Here is a 22066-nt window from a genome sequence, read left to right as displayed (position 1 = left end):
ATAGAAAGGCTGTAATTAGTGGTAAATAGCAAACATTTTATGCAAGTCCTAACTGCAATGTTGTGGAGCAGAGAAGACGGAGCCAACCTGTCACTTAGGGATGGCTAACTAAAAATGAACTGCTGTTTTCCTTTATAAATAAATGTTCAATACAGCCGAGTTTCAATAGGTAAGATCTTTCCATTAAGGTGACCCAAAATGGGCACCAGTAAACTTTTTAAATCTCTATTCTCCTTTGGATACAATTTATTTTCTTGTACCAAGTAAAAATGCACTGAATAATCAGAGAGGCAATAGGCAACATCTTAAAGGCTCAATATTAGAAATTCTATAATGGCACCACTTCTTGTTTAAGTAAGTACCCAAGTGTACTGATAGGAAGATTAATTACACCTCTAAGTTACCATTTTCCAGGAATAATCGTTTCTAGAGGTAATCGTTTTCTCTGACTAATATGGATGACAGTGAGTCTAATTCCTTTGGGGGGGAAAAAGTCTATAAACCTAGGTAGGGTCTTGCAAATAATTAAGGTGAAAAACTATAGAAAGAGGAACAAATTTTAAAAATACCCTGAATACATGTATTATGCACATGAGGAATGTGTACATTTTCTTAATACAAACGTTTACTTCTCACCAGGGAAGGAGAGAGTCCCCTAGCTACTAGCTGCATCACCAGCCCTGCTAGAAATACTCCCGAGCCATGCAAAGTGGGGCGAGCTGTCAGTTGCTGCTGGGCTAAGCTTCACAGGCATGCAGTTGGGAGGCTCCTGCACAAGCAGACTAGATAGCACAGCATTTCTTTTAGTACAAAATACAACAGCCCCATCTCTGGGAAGGAGAGCTGTAGGTAGAAGGCCACTGATAGATTCAAAAACTCCTCCATCTTCCTAGCCCTCCAAGCGGTTCATGGTAGCCTCGGTGGAGGCCCACAATTACAAATAGAGAAATATTACACTGTGGCAGGATTCCAACAAATTTGCAAGTCCTATCCCACTTGACACACATGAACATGAAGCCTATGGTATGTTTCCAATTGCTGGCTCTGGTTGGCAGAACTCTTAATCAAAATTCCAGCAGGCTTTTTTGTAAAAACTGAGATGATTCCAAAATTTCTAAGGAAATGCAAGAGGCCTCGAACAGACAAATCAAAATATTTTTTATTTCAATACTTACTATGAGGTACAGTAATCAAAACAATATGCTACTGATATAAGGAGAGACAGATGAATCAATGAAACAGAAAAAGAGTTCCAAAGTATACTCATGTTGGGGAGCACAAGAGACTTGGTTGGAAAGTTGTAAGACGACGACATTCTGAGAAAAGGGAAGTGTGTGGAAGGCCGCCTGCTCTGTTTATCGGAATTCTGACTTAGGGGAGACTTGGGGGGTATCGAAGGCGGCGCCCCTAATTATTCCTTGACCTTTCCAAACAAGTCTGTGCACGTGCAGACCCCCAGGTGTTTACTGGCATCCTTATGCCTAATCCCTGGATACCCTTGCCTAGAGGACAATGTAAACACATGTGTCCTCCCAAGAGTACTCACCCTGCTGATTGTATCTAAAGATAAAAATTTCAATAAAAGCCTAATGAGTCAGGCAATCCAGGCCGCCTGGCTCCTTCTGCCAGGCCGTCCCTTAGCCCTCTCTTTCACAGTGAAACTGTGTCAGGGTAATCCACTCATCCATCATTCAGGGGCTGCTGGTCAGTCCCAGCACACTAAGACATGGTCAATTGATTTTCAATAAAGGTGCAAAAGTAAGTCAATTAAAAAAGTAAAGTTGGGTATGTTCTTTTCTCTCTTTTTTTTGAATTTTTATGAGTTTTTTTGAGCTAAAACAAGATCTCAAATGCTTCAGCAAATATCAGTTTTGCAGTTTACTTTTTTCCTAAAGAAACACATGTTAAGTAATGCTAGTTTAACCAATGAAGAAAAAACTTCTATCAAAATATATAATTTCCATTACAAACTAGAAGGCTAATATTAAAAAATAGTTGTAGGCCAAAAAGTTTGCTTATATGAATGACAGGCATCATATGATCCCTTTGAAGCACAAAAGCCATCGGATGAGATCTTTTGCTCAATTTGTGACCTTCTTTATTTGTGAGTTTTCGATAAGTTCATAGAGCTTGACACTCAGTCCTTAGATGAAGGTGTACCCACACTTCTTAATCCAGATTTCCAGATGGGGAGACCACGTAATTCAGAATCTTAAGTGGGGTTTATGCTTTACCATGTACCTATCCAGTGTTTCCCAGAAGCGTTAAGAAAACCGGACTGTCCGAGTGGCGTTTGCCATAGCTGAGCTCTAACACTGCTACGTCCCACTTCTGAACATTGGGGTCTAGAGCAGCGGTTCTCAACGTGTGGGTGGTGACCCCTTTGGGGGTCGAATGACCCTTTCACAGGGGTCGCCTAAGACCATCGGAAAACACAATATATAATTACATATTGTTTTTGTGATTAATCACTATGCTTTCATTATGTTCAATTTGTAACAATTTAAATACATCCTGCATATCAGATATTTACATTATGATTCATAACAGTAGCAAAATGACAGTTATGAAGTAGCAACGAAAATAATTTTATGGTTGGGGTCACCACAACATGAGGAACTGTATTAAAGGGTCCGGCATTAGGAAGGTTGAGAGCCACTGGTCTAGAGGAACTTCATCACATTGGAGATGGAAGGGTTTACTTTTAACAAACATGTCAACCGGTGATCCATGAGGCAAAAGCCATGGCCACCCTTTGAACTGCCACGCAGGACCCTGCACAATGACGGCCACGATCGGGTCCCAGTCCTGAGGCCTGAGTGTCAGAGGCCAGTCTACGACTCTGCAGGGAACCCTTAGGCTGAGCGCGATGCCCTCGGCTGCATCGGGTCTTTTCTTGTCTGAATAGAGTTTCATCTTCTCACTGGCAGCCCTGTTTCTTCTTTTCATCCGATGGGACAAATTTCAGGTCCTGCAGAAGGTCCTTTGCATTCAGCCTGTTATGAAAGAGGTGGTGGCCACAGGGATTGTAATAATAGGTGTCTGAGAGCCTTTCTTCTGATACGCAATGTGGGAGCCACAGGGGCTGCAGGTGGGACCGGTCGCTGTTCAGGCGCTCGCCCTTCTTCTCTGGCTTCCACAGACTGAAGCATTGCACAAATATCCTTGGAAAGGTCTTTCCCGTGCTCTGTAGGATAGTTGTCCGTGTCCTCCACACTCTCTCTGCTGACACTATCCCGGGTCACATCTACCTCAGCGCCCACAAAGCTCCTCTGTGTGAGAGCGGTGATGTGATCATCTAAGACAGTCTTGATGGTAGATCTTCTCTTAACCATAATTTTGGCTTTGGTTGCAGCAATTTTTTCCACTGACACAGCTTCAGACAAAGGCCTAATCTGTCCAATCTGTACAATCCCTTCTTTGTGACCCTCCATGTGGGCAGCCCATCTCTCTTTATCAAGGTGCACAAACTTTTTTTATTCTCAACATTAATTTTTTTAAATATATTTTATTGATTTTTTTACAGAGAGGAAGGGAGAGGGACAGAGAGTTAGAAACATCTAAGAAAGAGAAACATCGATCAGCTGCCTCCTGCACACACACACCTCCCCCCCCCCCCCCCCCACTGGGGATGTGCCTGCAACCAAGGCACATGCCCTTGACCAGAATCGAACTTGGGACCCTTCAGTCCACAGGCCGACACTCTATCCACTGAGCCAAACTGGTCAGGGCAACATTAATCTTTAATAACAGTAGATAAATAAGATACAAAATAAACACCAATCTCATATTTATGCTGAACTGTCCTATGTTAAAGTAGGGATATGAAAACATAAACTTGGACATTCTTGAAGTGGGTAAGAATTAGATCTATTTGCATTGCTGCTTTAATTTCATACCAGCCTGAATCTAGATACCATGCAGATATCCATAGAACTTGACACTTCAATTCAGTTACTCTCCCACTAGGATTATTTCCAAGATGCTAACTTAATGCAGTATCCTAGCGGATTTTGGTAGCTCAGAAAATCAAGCGAGCTCTTAAAAGTCAATGTTCTCATGTCAAAGGTTTTTAACTAGCTTTTTTCACAGACCCTGCCCTCCCTTGTCAGTATTATTTACACAATGTTCTTAGAAGAGGCTGGAGGATGGTGACAATCGCAGTTCCGAGTCGTCATACATGATATCCTTATAATTTTTTTGAAGAAACCGTCAACTTTAGGTTTTGCTTTTGCAAATTTTACAAAGTGACACCTGCTGGCTACAAACATTCGGTACAAGGGAATTCTACAAGCTCTTTCTCCCTCTCCATCCCTCTCTGAAATCAATAAAAAATATATTTTTTTTATAAACCTTAAATATAACCAATCGTGTGACTTAGAAACAATGACTATAGATCAGTGATGGTGAACCTATGACACGCGTGTCAGAGGTGACACGCGAACTCATTTTTTTGGTTGATTTTTCTTTGTTAAATGGCATTTAAATATATAAAATAAATATCAAAATATAAGTCTTTGTCTTACTATGGTTGCAAATATCAAAAAATTTCTATATGTGACACGGCACCAGAGTTAAGTTAGGGTTTTTTAAAACGCTGACACGCCGAGCTCAAAAGGTTCGCCATCACTGCTATAGATTGTAGGGAGTAAAGGCTATACAAAGATGGTATACTATATGCGATAGGTAAAACATGTAATCCAGGCATTACAAACAATCTTGGTAATTCCTAGGTTATTGTTATGGGAATATTATTAAACTATTTAAACAAAATACCAAATTTCATACTTTGCCACTGTATAGATGTTAAGTACAGGGGTAAGCGGTAAGATCAGTAGGAACCAACTTCACTGCTTGCTGCAGTTCTACCCACCTGTGCCTTTCCTTTCACCATCCTCCCCTAATCCTTTCCAGGTCCCGTCTTCCCCAGGCAAGTTCTTTAACTAACCAAATGCTCACATTATTTAACATTTCAAGTTTCTAAGTAAAGCCACCAAAGGCAGTAAAACAGAATCCTGTGGTAAGCTGTATAAATTATACTGTCCTCATTAGAAGAAATTTTCTAAATTAGTCTCAAAATTCTTCTTGAAAGTCAGTAAATATAGATATAAATATCCTCTACGTCCAATATTTTTTTCACTTTCCCGAATACTTTAAACTTATCATTTGCTCTTCATTGGGCCTTCACATTATGCCAATGAACAAAGACTTTAAAAAAAAATAAGCACAGGAAACTATTTTAAATACACTTCTAGAATCATACAGAGTTCACTCTCCTGATACTTCCACTCCACTCGGAGCTAAAATTCCTTCCCAGGTTTGGGGAACTGCGCTGTCTCTTTGTCCAGGGGGTGAGCGCGGCCATGCCCCAAACTCCAGGACCACTTGCACTTTCGCTGCTTTCTCCCTAAACTCAGGTGACGGTGGTTTGTTTGGCAGTTTGTCAAAAATAATCAGAATGTAGATTTAGCGAGTCAAGGAGAAACTAAGATGGCGGCATAGATAAACACCGGGAAAAAGTCGCCTCCCACAACAATTGAAAATTAGCCCAAAGGACGGAGCAAACATCGTCCAAAACAACAGGAAGGCTGGCTGAGTGTAATTTCTACAACTAGAAGAAAAGAAAAGCACGCTGAGAGCCAGAGGAGCTGCGGAGGCTGAGTGCAGAGGTACGCGGCGGCTCGCGCGCGCGCGGAAAGGGGGTGGCACCTGAGGACGCGGCTGTCTTTTTGAATCACAAGCTCCTGACTGCTCTGATCTCCGGTTCCGGGAAGTCTCTGGGGACCCAGGTCTCATACGGGGAGAGGCTGCTCTCTCAGGTGGCAGCGGGCGAACTTGGGGGCAGATTTCCCTCGGAGGTGCTTGCAGCCATTGCCGGGACACTGAGACGCGCGACTCCGGGCGCGGAGAATCAGCCATTGCTTCTTTCTACGCCCTTTGACTCCCTGAGACCCCGCCCCACCCGGGCTGCGGCAGAGGCTTTTGCATGTGAATGCCCCAGAACTTTGCAACCTGATAATTACCTAACTGCAGCTGGGCCAGCCAGACCCGGAACTTCCAAGAGAAGGCCCAAGGCCCCGCAGCGGCTTGCATTGCTTCACAGCTGAGCCTCTTCCTAGTTCCTGCTGTGTGGCCTCAGGCAGGGGCTGAATTAGCACCTCCTTAGATCCAGGAGCCACTGTACCCAGTGGTCAGAGGAGGACCATTCTCCCACTTCAGACACAGATGCTTCCCACAGCCAATTGGCCTGGAGGTCAATTCCTCCCAGTGATCCTACAACAACCAAGGCACCAAGAGTGCACCAAGAGTGTCCACCCCAGGTAACTGGGGAGGCTGAGCCACTGGGCCCTACAGGACACCTGGCGCGCAGGCCACTCTATCAACACAGGGAAGCAGCCAAAATGCGGAGACAAAGAAACAGGTCACAATTGGCAGAAACGGAGGAGGCCAGACGACTGGATATAGAGTTCAAGGCCACGTTTATAAGGTTTGTCAAGAATTTTATGGAAACCGCCGATAAATTTAATGAATCCCTCAAGGAGTATGGTGAGACCATGGAGGTCATGAAAAAGGACCAATTAGAAATTATGCATACACTGACTGAAATAAAGAATACTTTACAGAGCTCCAACAGCAGACAAGAGGATCCCAAGAATCAAGTCAAAGATTTGAAATACAAAGAAACAAAAAATACCCAACCGAAAAAGAAAAAAGAAAAGAGATTCAAAAAATATGAAGATAGTGTAAGGAACCTCTGGGACAACTTCAAGCGTACCAACATCAGAATTATAGGGGTACCAGAAGGAGAGAGAGGGCAAGATATTGAAAACCTTTTTGAAGAAATAATGACAGAAAACTTCCCCCACCTGGTGAAAGAAATGGACTTACAAGTCCAGGAAGCGCAGAGAACCCCAAACAAAAGGAATCCAAAGAGGACCACACCAAGACACATCATAATTAAAATGCCAAGAGCAAAAGATAAAGAGAGAATCTTAAAAGCAGCAAGAGAAAGACAGTCAGTTACCTACAAGGGAGTACCCATCCGACTGTCAGCTGATTTCTCAACAGAAACCATGCAGGCCAGAAGAGAGTGGCAAGAAATATTCAAAGAGATAAATAGCAAGAACCTGCAACCAAGATTACTTTATCCAGCAAAGCTATCATTCAGAATGGAAGGTCAGATAAAGAGCTTCACGGATAAGAATAAGCTAAAGGAGTTCATCACCACCAAACCAGCATTATATGAAAAGCTGAAAGGTATTCTTCAAGAAGAGGAAGAATAAAAAGGAACTCTTACCATTTGCCACAGCATGGATGGAACTGGAGAGCGGATAAATACCACAAGATCTCACTTATTTGTGGAATATAATGAACAACATAAACTGATGAACAAGGACTGATCCAGAGACGGAGAGGCATTGATTGGACTGTCGGGCCTTGGAGGGAAGGTAGGGGAGGGTGGGGGCAAGGGGGAAAGATCAACCAAAGGACTTATATGCAAGCATATAGGCCTAACCAATGGACACGGACAACGGGGGGGTGAGGGGGTGAGCGGGGAGAGGGGGGGTAGAGGGTACACATATGTAATATCTTAATCAATAAAAAATATTAAAAAAATAATAATAATAATCAGAATGTAAAGCGCTTTGTGATCTTTAACCAAATGTATTTGCTGTATACACAGCATATGCCACAGATATGTTTCACACATTACAACAGAACACAGTGAGGGGTGTACTGCACAGTCAGAATCTGAACAAACTTCTCTTTGAGAACTTTTCTTTAAAATAACTTCTTGTGAGCTAAAAATGTTGACTAACCTTCTTTTAAAAATACCATTTCATGACAATTATTGCAATTACTGTAACCTTCTAAGAATGACCAGCTTCTTCCATATTTATTACCAGGTAGTTTATGGAAACTGTGCTACCAATAGATCCTATTTTCTGGAAGAAACAATATCAGAATAGGATTTGTATTCCAAACCAAAGACACAGCAATGAACCCATCGCTATCAGAGTAATTTCTCATGGCAGCAAAGATAAAACCATTATCAAATTGTATAATATAAAGTGACAAAATGATGCATCAAATTTTTTACTTCTAACATTTATCAGGTGTCTGTTCTATGTCAGGCACTGCTAACAAAAAATAATAATAAAAAAGACGAAGTGGTACTTGCCACCATCAAGGAATAAAGAGTCTAGATTTACTGAACAAATCAATGTTTGCTGCCTGCAGGGGGCAGGGTTGTTGGGGGGCGAGGGGGGAGGGGAGGCTAAGTTCTATGAAAGAGAGATGCTCAGAATCTCTGGGGACACAGAGGAGAGGCATCTACATCAGCATCGTGGGGTTCAGTAAACACTTCCTGGAAAAGCTGGCTCAGGCTGAGCTGAGCTGCTAAGAAGAATTGGCTGAAAGAGAAGAGCACTCCAGGTGGAGGGAACAGCTCTGTAACAGAGGCCGAAAGCCACGTGGCCCGTCCAGGACACTGAGAGTTCATGTTTGGATGAAAGTTTGAGGAGGGACAGACTCAGGAAATAAGAAGAAAGAGCATGGTAGAAGCCAAATTATGAAATGTTGTGAGAGCTACATTTAAAAGTTTCAACTTTATCCAGAAAGATAGTCCCCCAAATTCTCCAAAAGCTTCTAAAATGGATTTTAAGCAGGGGAGTAAATGAGTATTATTTCATTTTTTAAAGCTCTGTTTGCTTTGGTATGGGATGAGGCTAATACAGTAATCCTGAATGTGGGATGGGACATTAGAAATGGAGAGGAGGGAACAGACCTAAGAGGCCAAAGGAGACAGAATTTGTTGAACTGAAAAGACTGATTGGAAGGGAAGATGGAATGAGAACGAAGAGCCTAAACTAACTTGGTGACTAAGTGGGTGATGGTCCCAGGGCCCGGAAGACAAGACAAAGGTGGTTCTGAGGCAGCAGGAAGGAATGACGGGTTCACTTCAAACTACCTTGGACATTATATTTTCTATGTATTGTCCAAAGAATCCCTAGAAAATATAAGTCACATGTAAAGTTTATAACAACTAGCTCCTCTGTATGAGACCTAAAGTTTATTGTGGCCATTACATTCATTTTCATTATTTAATTAGCAAAGATTTCCTAATTTTCTTAAAGTTATGTTGGGGGTTAGGAGAAGGGAAATATTTGGACACACAAAGTCTCTTTTACAAAGTAGATCAGGAAAATTTAAGTTCCTTGTCTTCTCTGAATAGTTCCTTGCAGCAAACTGATATAGAAAATCATTCTATTGACCAAAGAATATTGAGCCTTTAAAAATAACCTGCAAATGAGACCTACATTCATTAGAAAACTATTATACTCTCATAAGATATCAAGAGGTGAAATATATTTTCATTATGTAATATTAACACAGCATCAACATGAGTTGTGCATAGTTTGTGCAAACCAAGTTTAGAAACCAGAAAATGAAAAAGAAAAAAAAAGAAACTAGATCACCAACTTACACCATACACAAAAACAAACTCAAAATGGCTAAAGGACTTAAATGTAAGACAGGAAACCATAAAAATCCTACAAGACTCTATAGGCAACAAAATCACAGACATATGCCGTAGCAATATCTTCAATGATACAGCTCCTAGAGCAATGGAGACTAAGGAGAAAATAAACAAATGAGACTACATCAAAATAAAAAGCTTCTGCACAGCAAAATAAACCATCAACAAAACAACAAGAAGGCCCACTGCATGGGAGAACATATTTGCCAATGCTATTTCAGATAAGGGTTTAATCTCCAACATTTACAGAGAACTCATACAACTTAACAAAATCAAGATAAACGATCCAATCAAAAAATGGGCAGAGGACCTAAACAAACACTTTTCAAAAGAGGACATTCAGAAAGCCAAGAGACATATGAAAACATGCTCAAAGTCACTAATCATCCGTGAGATGCAAATCAAAACAACAATGAGGTATCATCTCACACCTGTTAGAATGGCTATCATCAACAAATCAACAAACGACAAGTGCTGGCGAGGATGCAGAGAAAAAGGAACCCTCATGCACTGCTGGTGGGAATGCAGACTGGTGCAGCCACTGTGGAAGACAGTATGGAGTTTCCTCAAAAAGTTAAAAATGGAACTCCCATTTGACCCAGTGGTCCCACTGCTAGGACTATATCCCAAGAAGCCAGAAACACCAATCAGAAAGGATATATGCACCCCTATGTTCATAGCAGCACAATTTATAATAGTAAGATTTGGAAACGACCTAAGTGCCCATCAGCAGACGAGTGGATTAAGAACTGTGGTACATCTACACAATAAAATACTACACTGCTGTAAAAAAAGAAGGAACTTTTACCATTTGCAACAGCATGGAGGGACCTAGAGAGCATTATGCTAAGTGAAATAAGCCACTTGGAGAAAGATAAATATCACATGATCTCTCTCATATGTGGGATATAATGATCAATATAATTTGATGAACAAAAATAGAGCCAGAGACAAATGGCAGGGGAGGTGGGGAGGAGGGGTGGTTAAAGAGCAACCAAAGGACTTGTATGCATGCATATTAGCATAACCAATGGACACAGACACTGGGGTGGTGGGGACTTACCCGGGGTGGGAATGGCTGGGGGGTGAGAGGAAGGAGACATATGTAAAACTTTAGGCAATAAAACAAAAATGTACTTCAGAGGTAGTCAGAAACTTGTATTTCCAACTGTTTACAAAGAACTTTATGATTTATTCATGTATGGGAAAATATGTCTTCAGCTCCATTAGTCATTTCTCATTATATTCTATGACAAGAAAGGGTACACTTCTCTCTATTTATTGTGGATAAACTGTGACTGGTGAGGAGAAGCTGCCTGGGGCAAAAGCTGCCTGGAGGACCAGAACAACTAAAGGGAAGAACCAGGAGTGGTCCCTGAGCCTCGGAGCTGAGTAATGAGCCTCTCTGGCTCCCACAGCTACTAGGAGCTGCTCAGAGCTCTGCAAAAAGCTCAGCAACTCAAATCAGGAAAACAAATCACTCACAAATCTCCCTCAGGAACTAATGCCCTGAGGAGCGAGGAGCACAGCTCACTCCGGGCCAGGCGAGAGCACTCACTTTCTTTGCGAACTTGCTCCAGCGTAGCAGTCAGCTCTTCCTTGAGAACAGTGGCTTCCTGGGCGATCTTCTCTCCCTTGTCTAATAAATTCCAAGTCGCTTCCTCCACAGACGCTAGAAGAACTCTGGCTCTTTTGGAACATCCTTTCTTCCTGTTAGAAGGATTCTGGGGACAATTTACAAGTGTAGTCACCTAAAATTGAAAAAAATACAAGTCAAGCATTAGGCAGCTTGTGAGGAGAACGCAGTCCTGGGGTAGCATAGCCCCGAACGAAAGGAAGCGCATCACAGAAACTGAGTGCAGCACAGAAACACGGAGCAGTGCTGCTGGTGCATCCCCAAAAGTCAAGGTACCCAGAATATTATCAACCACCACTGAGCTCCCGGTTAATGGTAGGTAGGAGCGCAGGGAGGGAGGAGAGGGGGGGCCCTAGAGATGGAGTCTCATCAAGTTTTACCACTAGGACAATGTTTTAGAAGGTCGTCTGTGTGTGTACCTGTGTGTTGTTTTTATTAAAGAAACTTCACATGGAAAAAAAGGATACAGAACCTTGATAAAGCAGTCAAAAATGAAGAAAATTTGAAAATGATATATCTCAAAAATATCAAATAATTATCAAATAAAATGTATGTCACTTTGTAGCCAGCAGTAGTCTATTTAGGCTGAGAATAGAGGTTACCGATATTAGAGGGGTGGGAACTACTCTGTAACATATAAAGAAATGGTGACCTCAGTAGAGCCAAATCCGAATCCTTACCATAACCTACATTTCTGGCCCTTCGTAACCTCTCTTCCCTGTCTCTACACACTCCTCTCAAACAAACAGGTCCCACTCAAAGTCCCCTATCAAGAGGCCTTCCTGATCACCCCCACCATCTGTCCCCTCACCCCACTTCATAGTTCTTCAAAACACTTATAGAACCTGATATTTTCCACTTGTTTACCTGTCTATGGCTTGCTTCCAATATTCAAATGTAAACTCCATGCAAGCAGGAAATGTATTTTGTTCTCCAGCACACAGAACATTGCACAAAGTAGGTGTTCAATAAATATTATATAAATGGATGAATGAATCCAGTGGTTGAAAAGAGGTTCTTTTAAATGTCTGTATTTTTGAATTGCCTGAATATGTTGATAATGAACACAATACTTTTGAAAAGGCTTAAAATAAGAATAAAGTCATAATGAGAGCATTGTTTAGAGACAGAAATTAAGCATTTATATTTGGAACAAAACCTCATACCACATTGCATTGTGGAAAATAACCATTTCTTAATTAAATGTTGGAGCCCAATAACAAAATTTGGTTAGCATTTCCATGTGCAGAGCTTGAAGGTCACCATCATAGAGGAAGGAAAACAACCTTGAGCCTAGTATTTAAGAGAAGAGCAGGAATTCCAGTAGAAAGCTCAACTCCTGCTTGTCATCAAATAGCCAAAGCTTTTAACAATCTGGTGCCACATCATCGACAACAGACAGAAAGACAGCCCCTGAGGATTTTGCTCATTTAAGGAGCATTCAACATTTGTTTAGCTAGATATCTGAATCCAGTTTTTTTAGCTAGGAACTAAGAAAGAACTTGCAAGCTATAAGGAAATATGTGGATGAAAATAATTTTTGTCTGCCCTTTTATCCTCCTGTCCAACATACCTTCTGGTGTTATTTTTTGTTTTGTTTTTTTTAATATATTGTTATTGATTTCAGAGAAGGGAGAGGGAGAGAGAGATAGAAACATCACTGATGAGAGAGAATCATTGATCGGCTGCCTCCTGCACGCCCGCCACTGGGGATCAAGCCCGCAACCTGGGCATGTGCCCTTGACTGGAATCAAACCTGGGACCCTTCCGTCTGCAGGCCATCGCTCTACCCACTGAGCCTAACCGGCTAGGGCCATACCCTCTGTTTTATTCTAACTTGCTTTATCCCCATGTTCATAACCCAGAGGGGAATGCCTTGCAGCAAGCCTTTGTTCCCGCTCCTGGGAAATGAGAACAGTCCTATTATCCTGTAAGATTATGTGAAGGTTAAATAATGGAAAATGTTTTGTAAAATGCATAACATGATACAGATATTGGTTGGCATTTAATGTGTATTTTCTAGTCCGTTCCCCACGTTGATATAGAAAATCTGCTATGGGGTCCTTGTCAAAGGTGTTCTCTCTGGGTCTAACCTTATCTTGCTCTTGAGGTTCCCTGTGCTGAATGTGATGAAGGCAGTTAATAAAGCACATTCTATATGCTTTACAAGCAGCCAATGGGCACGTGTCTCTATCATGCATTACATAAAGATGATAATAAGCCTGATTTATTACATGGGTTTTCACATAGTCCAAAAAGCAAATATCTCACTATTATCAGTCTAATTTGTGTATCAAGAGTTAAAAGATACTTGCCCAGATGAAGACATATTATAGCACCTAGTTTAAAACCTTTGTTTAAAATGAAGAATAAGTATCATTGTCTGAAATGTTCCTTCAGAATGTACTTTAAGTGCCACAATTCATGATGCTTCCCACTGAACATTCCTCTATTATTGTTCTGATCCTCCATGCGCCAAATGTTTGAGCTTTGAAATTAAAATGAGCATTCCAGAAATGCTTTGTTCCTTATAATAAATGCCAGAGAAGAAAGAAATGTGAAAAGAACATTGTATAACAACACTGTGCTCCCATCAAAAAAAAAAAAAAATGCAATTACAATTGCAACTCGCAAGTTATTCACTTTTATAAATCATTTATGTCTGTCTTCTTTTAAAATGCTCCAATATGGTTATTTATTATTGATTAAACCAACGTCAAGTGGTGGTTTCAATGATTCATTTTCGTTCAAAAGTATACGTGGCTTGGTAATCCTGGGAGGGAGAGGCTGCAAACAAAGCTAAACCTTTTTTTTTTTTTTAACCCCAACTCCACTATAGACTCTAAGAACTCCTGTCACTCATATAACAGATGATTCTCACCAAGGGTTGAGGAGTGCTATCTTATCTAAAAGTCATCTCTTGAGGGAATACCAACAACCAGTAAAAACAGCTTTCAAGTCATTCTGTAAAATACTTCTGTTTCTTTTTCAGTATAAAATCAGTGACATTTTTCTAAGATCACATAAACTTTAGTTGGAATTTACAGCAAAGATGGTTCTTATGCAGGGTCCAAGCCCATCTTGCTAACCTTTCTTTTTGTCACTGATTCACACCCCTCCCCACCCCTCCTTATCATACCTTAGCGACCCCTCTCAAACAGAAAATCTTCAACACCAGGCTTGCAGCTCTTAAAGAACTTGGATTTGCTCATTTTCCTCAGTCTGTAAGTCTGTGCTAGGCCACAGACACACCTTCACGAGAAATACATGTACGAGTTCCTCACTGAAATGGTTCTAAATTAGAGACTTCCAGTACTATGAAAAGGAGTTTCCTACTTTCTTAATTCTGCATGTTGCAAATTCCATAAAACCAGGTATCTTTTTAATAGTATATAATACTGCCCTAACCGGTTTGGCTCAGTGGATAGAGCGTCGGCCTGCAGACTGAAGAGTCCCAGGTTCGATTCTGGTTGGGGGCATGTACCTTGATTGCGGGCATAGCCCCAGTAGTGGGTGTGCAGGAGGCAACTGATCAATGTTTCTCTCTCATTGATGTTTCTAACTCTCTGTCCCTCTCCCTTCCTCTCTGTAAAAAAATCAATAAAATATATTTTTAAAAAAACAAAAATAGTATATAATACTGATGTATTAAAATTTAGAGGTCCAAAAAAGGGTATTCTAACCTTTCCTCGTTCAAGTGTGCTCTAGATGCTCTAAGGACATGGACAGTTAAATTGCTGTGCTTAGTGAGCCAAGTCATCGACTTCATGCAGAGCCGCACATGCACACAGGAGCTCTGCAGAAACTGGCGAGAGGCTGCAATTGACTTTCATAGGCTGCATCAGCGCACGAGTGCTTCAGTGCCTCAGATTAAAGCCAGCTTCGTGGAAAGTCTTCTCTAATGCCAATTGGTAACACATTTATATTCTATAATCATGTTCTTTCCCACTCTAACTCATTGGGGGGGGGGGGGCGGGAAGAGGGGAAAGAGAAAGAGAGAAAAGTTGATGTGAGAGAGAAATATTGATTAATTGCTTCCCACACATGCCCCAACCAGGGATGAAATCCACAACCTGGGTATGAGCCCTCATCGGGAAATGAACCTGCAACCGTTTGGTGTACAGGACGACACTCCAACCAACTGAACCACACCAGCCAAGGCTAACTAATGCTTTCATTAATTCTAGTTATCATATTAGTAAAAAAAAAAAAAAAATTAAAAGCCATTTGTTTATTAGCTAAAACACTTTGAATTTTACCTTCCTCCAATAGCTACCAAGAACCTTCAGGACTACTTTTACTTCCTTGAGTTAATTTTAATGTGTGATACAAAATATAAGACATTTAAGCAATGTTAATTAGCTAAAACTTCAGAGTTTTGGAAGAAATTTAAAGGATAGAAAAATAAAATTGTCTACAGATAAGTAAAACCAGTGATCCCTTTAAAATTAAAGATATTATCTAATTTTTTGTTGGGGGTAAGTCCCTTCAGGTCACTGATGATTTCAACTTTTCTTAAAAACAACCTAGTGTATTTAAAATAAATTTTAAAAAAAGTATTATGGAAGAATGGAGTGTTGGGAACCCAGGAAATGCATGGGTTAACATTTAACATTCCCCCAAAACCAACTATAATCTTCAGTTAGCATTTGACACTCTCCAAAACCAACTATAATCTCCTTTCAGTTCGTCTCACGCCAATAACCACTTATCGAGCACATATAGAAAATAAAGATGAGTAAGCTCCAGTACGGGAAAAGAGATACAGCCAACTGTGATATAAAAGGCAAATGATAACTGCTTACACTTATAAGTACAAAGGGAGTGCTGAAGCGACTGCAGACAGTCACAAGGATTACGGAGGGCTTCCGAGAACAGCCTTGAAGGACAGACAGTTTCTGCCATGAGAGATTGAGGAGAAGGTGAGCCAGGTGAATTGAACCGTGTGCAAAGGGGCAGAGATGAAAATTACTTTTTTCTGAGAATAGCAGATAGTCAAGTGTGGCAAACTGTGGAGTAAAAACAGGAATTTGGGCAAGAAGTAAGGTTAGGAAACAGGCTATCGCTTGAATATGAAGTGTCAAAGACCAAGGAAAGAGTTGATGTTGCATGCAGTAGGTGACAGACACTGCACATAGCGTGCCCAGAGTGGAAGCCTTCTTTTACCAACCTGCCTCTCCTCTGTTCGTGATTCCTACCTCAGGGACTGACAATATCTAAACTGAGGCAGAAACCCAGGGTTCCTGGATCTACTCCCTCTCTTCATCCTCTATGTGTCCTTTGGATTGCCCCTTTAAGAAGCTTTCATTTCGCCATAATTGGTTTGGCTCAGTGGATAGAGCATCGGCCTGCAGACTGAAAGGTCCCAGGTTTGATTCCGGTCAAGGGCATGTATCTTGGTTGTGGGCACATCCCCAGTAGGGGGTGTGCAGGAGGCAGCTGATGGATGTTTCTCTCTCATTGATGTTTCTGACTCTCTGTCCCTCTCCCTTCCTCTCTGTAAAAAATCAGTGAAATATATTTTTAAAAAAAATAAAGAAGCTTTCATTTCTGCCAGCTCCTCTCCAGCACACAGCCATTGCTTCCCATGGCTGCTTTCTGGACTGTTGCCCTATATTCCCTCCAACCCATGCTCCATGACACAGACACAGGGGGCCTCATGAAGAAGCCTCAACCTCAGCTCCATCCTCCACTCTATTGTTATGAACATTATATGCATGGGTTCTGACTCATCCTCCACACTCATCCCACGCTCCCATTAGAGCCATCTCTCTTCGGTGCTAATGGGACACACTTGCACAGCTCAAAGCCCTCCAATGGCTCCCTGCTGCCTACAAGATAGCATCTAAAGCATGGCTTATGAGGCAACTTAGGATCTCACTGCTGACTAAATTTTCAATCTCATCTTCCATTCAGAGTTTGGCCACAAACTACTTAAGCCCAGAACAGGAAATGTCTGGCAACCTTGACCTAAAACAGCTCCCTCCACGCTCCACCCTTATATGTACCTCTTATTCCCTCAGTGTTTTGTAATTAGCTGTTAACATGCTGCCTCCCCATCTTTACCATGAACTCCATAAGGTCCAGGGCTGGACTCGTCCTGAAAACCCAGAGCTAGCATACTACTATAAATAATAAATAGTGGTTGACTTAATGAAAAGATGAAACTCTAGACCAGGGGTCCTCAAACTTTTTAAACGGGGGGCCAGATCACTGTCCCTCAGACCGTTGGAGGGCCGGACTATAGTTTAAAAAAAAACTATGAGCAAATTCCTATGCACACTGCACATACCTTATTTTGAAGTAAAAAAACAAAACGGGAACAAATACAATATTTGTATTTGCATGTGGCCCGCGGGCCGTAGTTTGAGGACCCCTGCTCTAGACCAAGCATGTCAAACTCACAGCCCACGGGCCACATAACAAGGCATGTAGCCCAACGGCAAAGAGTTTGACATGCTTGCTCTAGACGTTAGAAACCTTAAACCAAGCGCCACAATGTTGAGTGACTTGTACACAGTTACAAAGAGAGCTAGTAGCTAGGCCAAAATTAAAATTTAAGTTTAGTGACAGCACATGGTAGTTTCCATGAAAGGAATTCCTTAATGTAAGAGATTCTATCACTTCCCATGTGTGGTGTCATGGAAAAGCATATTTTTATATATTCTCAATAAACAAGTCACCATTTGTGCAGCTTTTTAAGGTGTGATCAGTTCAAAGTGACCTAAAATCAAGTATATTTATATTCTTTTTGGAATTTTTTATTTGATTTATATATTTAGGGGAAAAAGAGAGATTACACAGTTAATTTTCAAACTATAAATAAAAAGAGCAGGCACAGCCCTAACCTGTTTGGCTCAGTGGATAGAGCGTCAGCCTGCAGACTCAAGGGTCCCAGGTTCGATTCCGTTCAAGGGCATGTACCTTGGTTGTGGACACATCCCCAGTAGGGCATGTGCAAGAGGCAGCTGATCGATATTCTAACTCTCTATCTCTCTCCCTTCCTCTCTGTAAAAAATCAATAAAATATATTAAAAAATAAAAAGAGCAGGCACACAATTTTTACGGCTGATTTTCCTTTATTTTAAGCTGGGTATTAGGGCTGCCATGAAGTACCACAGAGTTACTTACTTTCTCTCAGTTCTGGAGGCTAGAAGTCCAAAATCAAGGTGTGAGCAGGGCCTGAGGCCTCTCTCGGTGTTTGCAGAAAGCCACCTCCTCGGTCTGACATGGCCTTTTACTTGTGTGCAGCATCCTGACGTCTCTCTCTGTCCTAATCTTCCCTCATAAGGACACCAGTCATTTGGATTAAGGGTCCACCCTAATACCCTATTTTAATTCAATTCCCTCTTTAAAGGTCCTGTTTGAAATGCTTGACATGCTGAGGTGCGGAGGGCTTCGACACGTGATTGGGAAAGGGGAGCAGTCAGCCTACAGCCATCCTCACCACAAAGGACATGAGAAATATAGTATTTTAAAATCACTTTTTTTTTTTAACTATAATGTAGGGGCTTGCTTATTTATTAGATTAACCACCACTGCCAACACAAGCCGCTCCTTGGAACTATTGAGGGATAATAAAGCACATGTTGATCCCTCCCCAGTTCTACCAGCTCTCTGGGCCAGGCAGATGGCATAGCAAAGCCATGAGATTTACATGTCAAACACATAAACAGCTGTGGCTAACATGTTCCAATCCAGGAAGTCACTTATCCTGGAAAAAAACAGGAACTCAAACACAGCTAGGAAAAGACCACAAGCTGAGACTAGTATCAAGTATTCATTTCTTCCGGTTTTTATTTAGCTACTTACCACCCAGAAACAAACCAAATAACAATATTGGACTCCACCATTCATGTATTCAACAAATATAGCTGGTGCACCTGTACTGTGCCAGGAGGGTATGGCAGTGAGCCTCAAGACAGAGGCAAGACAGAACAGCCACGCACATAAGTCGTTCCATAACACAATAGCGGGTGTTAACAGGTGCTATGAAGAAAGTAAAGAAGGTAAGGGAATAGATGCGTGATGGGGAAGGGCTAGGTTAGATCTGGTATCAGGGAAGACATCTCTGATTGGATAACAAGGATCCCAAGGAAGTAGAGGAGAAAGATATTTAACATCTGGGGGGAGATACTCCAAACAAAGGAAACAGCAAGTGCAAGTCCCCAGGACAGGAGTTTGATGAGCGTGTTCCAGACGCAGCAGGAAGACCAGCACGCCTGCTGCAGAGTGAGGAGAGAGCATGAGAAATGAGGTCAGGCTGGCATCCAGGCACCAAACTGTGCAGGCCTTGTCCATCACCACCACCAATCTCAATTCTGTTCTCGGGATTGGGAACCACTGCTGGTTTTAGAACAGGAAAGTAACCTGATCTGACCTAAAATTTAACAGGATCATTCTGGCTGCTCTGAGAGACAGGCTGGGGATCGGGCAGAGATGAGGTAGAGGGTGAGAAATAAAAGAATGAAAAGCAGTTGGGAGGCTGTTTCAGTAGCCCAAGTGGAGAGCAGACTGGCTTATTCCAGGAAGTGGTGGAGTTGTTGAGAAGTGGCAGAATTCTGGGAATTCTGAAGTGAGTCAACAGGGCTTGCTGACAGATTGGCTCTAAGTTATGAAAGATATAGGGAGTCAAGGGTGATGCTATGGCATCTGTCCTGACAGTGGGTGTATGGAGGTAATGTTTACTTAAGGAGATATGAGGAGGGAGGGGAATCAAGAGCTGAGCTTTAGGCATGTTAAGTTTGTCTATTAGAGTTGCTAAATTCGAGACTGGTAGCCAAGTCTGGAGTTGAAAGAGGTAAATGTTGGAGATATTTTTCTTTCTTTTTTGTTGTTGTTTTGTTTTGTTTGTTAATCCTCACTGGAGGATATTTTTCCATTGATGTTTTAGAGAGAGTGGAAGGGAGGGGGAAAGATAGAAACATTGACGTGAGAGAGACACACTGACTGGTTGCGCCCCAACTAGGGCCTAGGATCCAGCCTGCAACCAAGGTAGGTGCCCTTCACTGGAATCAAACCAGGACCCTTCAGTCCAAGAGCCAACACTCTATCCACTGAGCCAAACCAGCCAGGGCAAGATATGTTTCTTGTAACTTACATTTTCATTTTAATTAATGCATATTCCTAAAAACAAAGTTTAGCTAGAGAAGTTACAGGACTGAGCTTTAGGCACCCCAACATTTAGAGGTAGCATTTCTCAGGAAATCCAACCATGAACCTACTCATCCTGAGATATGTGGCTTTTGCCATTTCAAACATAACTACTATTTATGCTCGTTTTATACAGAGCAAAACTTCAGAGACAAATTATCATCAGTAAAATATGCAATATTAATCATACAGTCTCCTTCCTTATAAATTTTTCCAAAAATGCAGTGAAAACCTATCAAGATACTGAATTAAACAAACTCAGGAGAAATGACAGTATTCATGCTGCTATTTATACCTAAATCAAGCATTAATGAGTCTGGTGAATCAATAATCAATTATTTATGGTAGAGTAGCAATTCAAAGAAATGCTGAGCAAGAAGAAGCAAAAGGACAATTATTTCCTATCAATGACCATTGACTTCTTGAAGAAAACAAAGAAGTGAAAAATCACCCTGGCCGGTTTGGCTCAGTGGATAGAGCATCGGCCTGCGGACTGAAGGGTCCCAGGTTCGATTCTGGTCACGGGCACATGCCAGGGTTGCAGTCCCAATCCTCAGTAGGGGGTGTGCAGGAGGCGGCTGATTCTCTCTCATCATTGATATTTCTATTTCTCTCTCTCTCTCTCCCTTCCTCTCTGAAATCAATAAAAATATATTTTTTAAAAAAAGTGAAAAATGTAATCAGGCCAAAACTGGCCCTACAATAAAGAATGGGTTACCTCACAGTTTAGACATGTTCACATGGTCTCTTGGTTTATACAGCCAGCATTCCACTTCCAACATGATTGATGGTGGGATATGGTTATGACCAATAATTCTGTGTTCCAGCTTTGTGTAATAATCATTTATAACCCTATCAACTATAAAATTGAATCAACTATCCCAATATGCTTTGTCAATGCAGACTAATGAAGCTTTATCTGCCTTTTACTCCCACTACCTGTTGCCATATTCCCTTTTTTCACATCTAGCCTAAACCAGATTTTTTTTTCTGTCTTCTAACAAAAAACTCATTTTGATTAAAGATGTCCATAATCACCTGCTCATCATGCATGAGCAAGAAATAACAGATGTTAAGCAAGAAAGACCACAGGAAATAGTGATTAGATTTGCAGGGCTCTATAGTCAACATCTTAGAGCAACACCCATGTGGTTTGAACAGTCCATCAGTGATTTAAATGTTGATGCTTAGCCCAGCTGGTGTAGCTCAGCGGGTGAGCATCAAGTGTTGAGCTAGAAACCATGAGGTCACTAGTTCAATTCGGGGCCCAGGTTGCGGGCTCAGCTGATCGATGAAGTTCTTCTCTCATTGATGTTTCTCTTTCTCTCTCTCTCTCTCTCTCTCTCCCTCTTTCTCTCTCTCTGAAAATCAATAAAAACATATTTTAAATATTGATACTGTTTAAAATTGACTTGTGTCCACTTCATTTGTCAGCATTGTCTCTACGAGTCGACAAAGCCATTTTTGCCTCATTTATTGATGAGAATTATACATCAGTTACCATTTTGAATCCTTTTGGCCAGTGTCGTGATCTTTGATGCCCTAAATCCCCCCTTCAAAACATCAGGATATTACCATAGTCACTTAATTCTAAAACACCATCAGTTACAACATATACCAACTTAACCACTTTTTAGAACGTAAGTGTGGATGATATTTGGCAATATTGAACTTTCTGTATCCAAGGCTGAACCATGAGGCCTTGGAGAGAGCCAATTTTGAAACTCAAAGATACT

General features: G+C 41.4%; 1 protein-coding gene across 1 annotated transcript in view; it reads right to left on the bottom strand.

Annotated features, from left to right (window-relative positions):
- CTNNA3 (catenin alpha 3) overlaps positions 1–22066 on the bottom strand; it is a 1265562-nt gene that overhangs the window by 1218768 nt on the left and 24728 nt on the right. Inside the window, exon 3 of the mRNA XM_081105050.1 lies at positions 11100–11292. Within this exon, the coding sequence (XP_080961176.1) occupies positions 11100–11292 (193 nt within the window). The remainder of the gene's footprint in view (positions 1–11099; positions 11293–22066) is intronic.

This window comes from Myotis nattereri (genome assembly GCF_964212035.1).
Source record: "Myotis nattereri genome assembly, chromosome: 13".
Taxonomy (NCBI): domain Eukaryota; kingdom Metazoa; phylum Chordata; class Mammalia; order Chiroptera; family Vespertilionidae; genus Myotis; species Myotis nattereri.
This window is presented reverse-complemented; position numbering and strand designations above follow the sequence as displayed.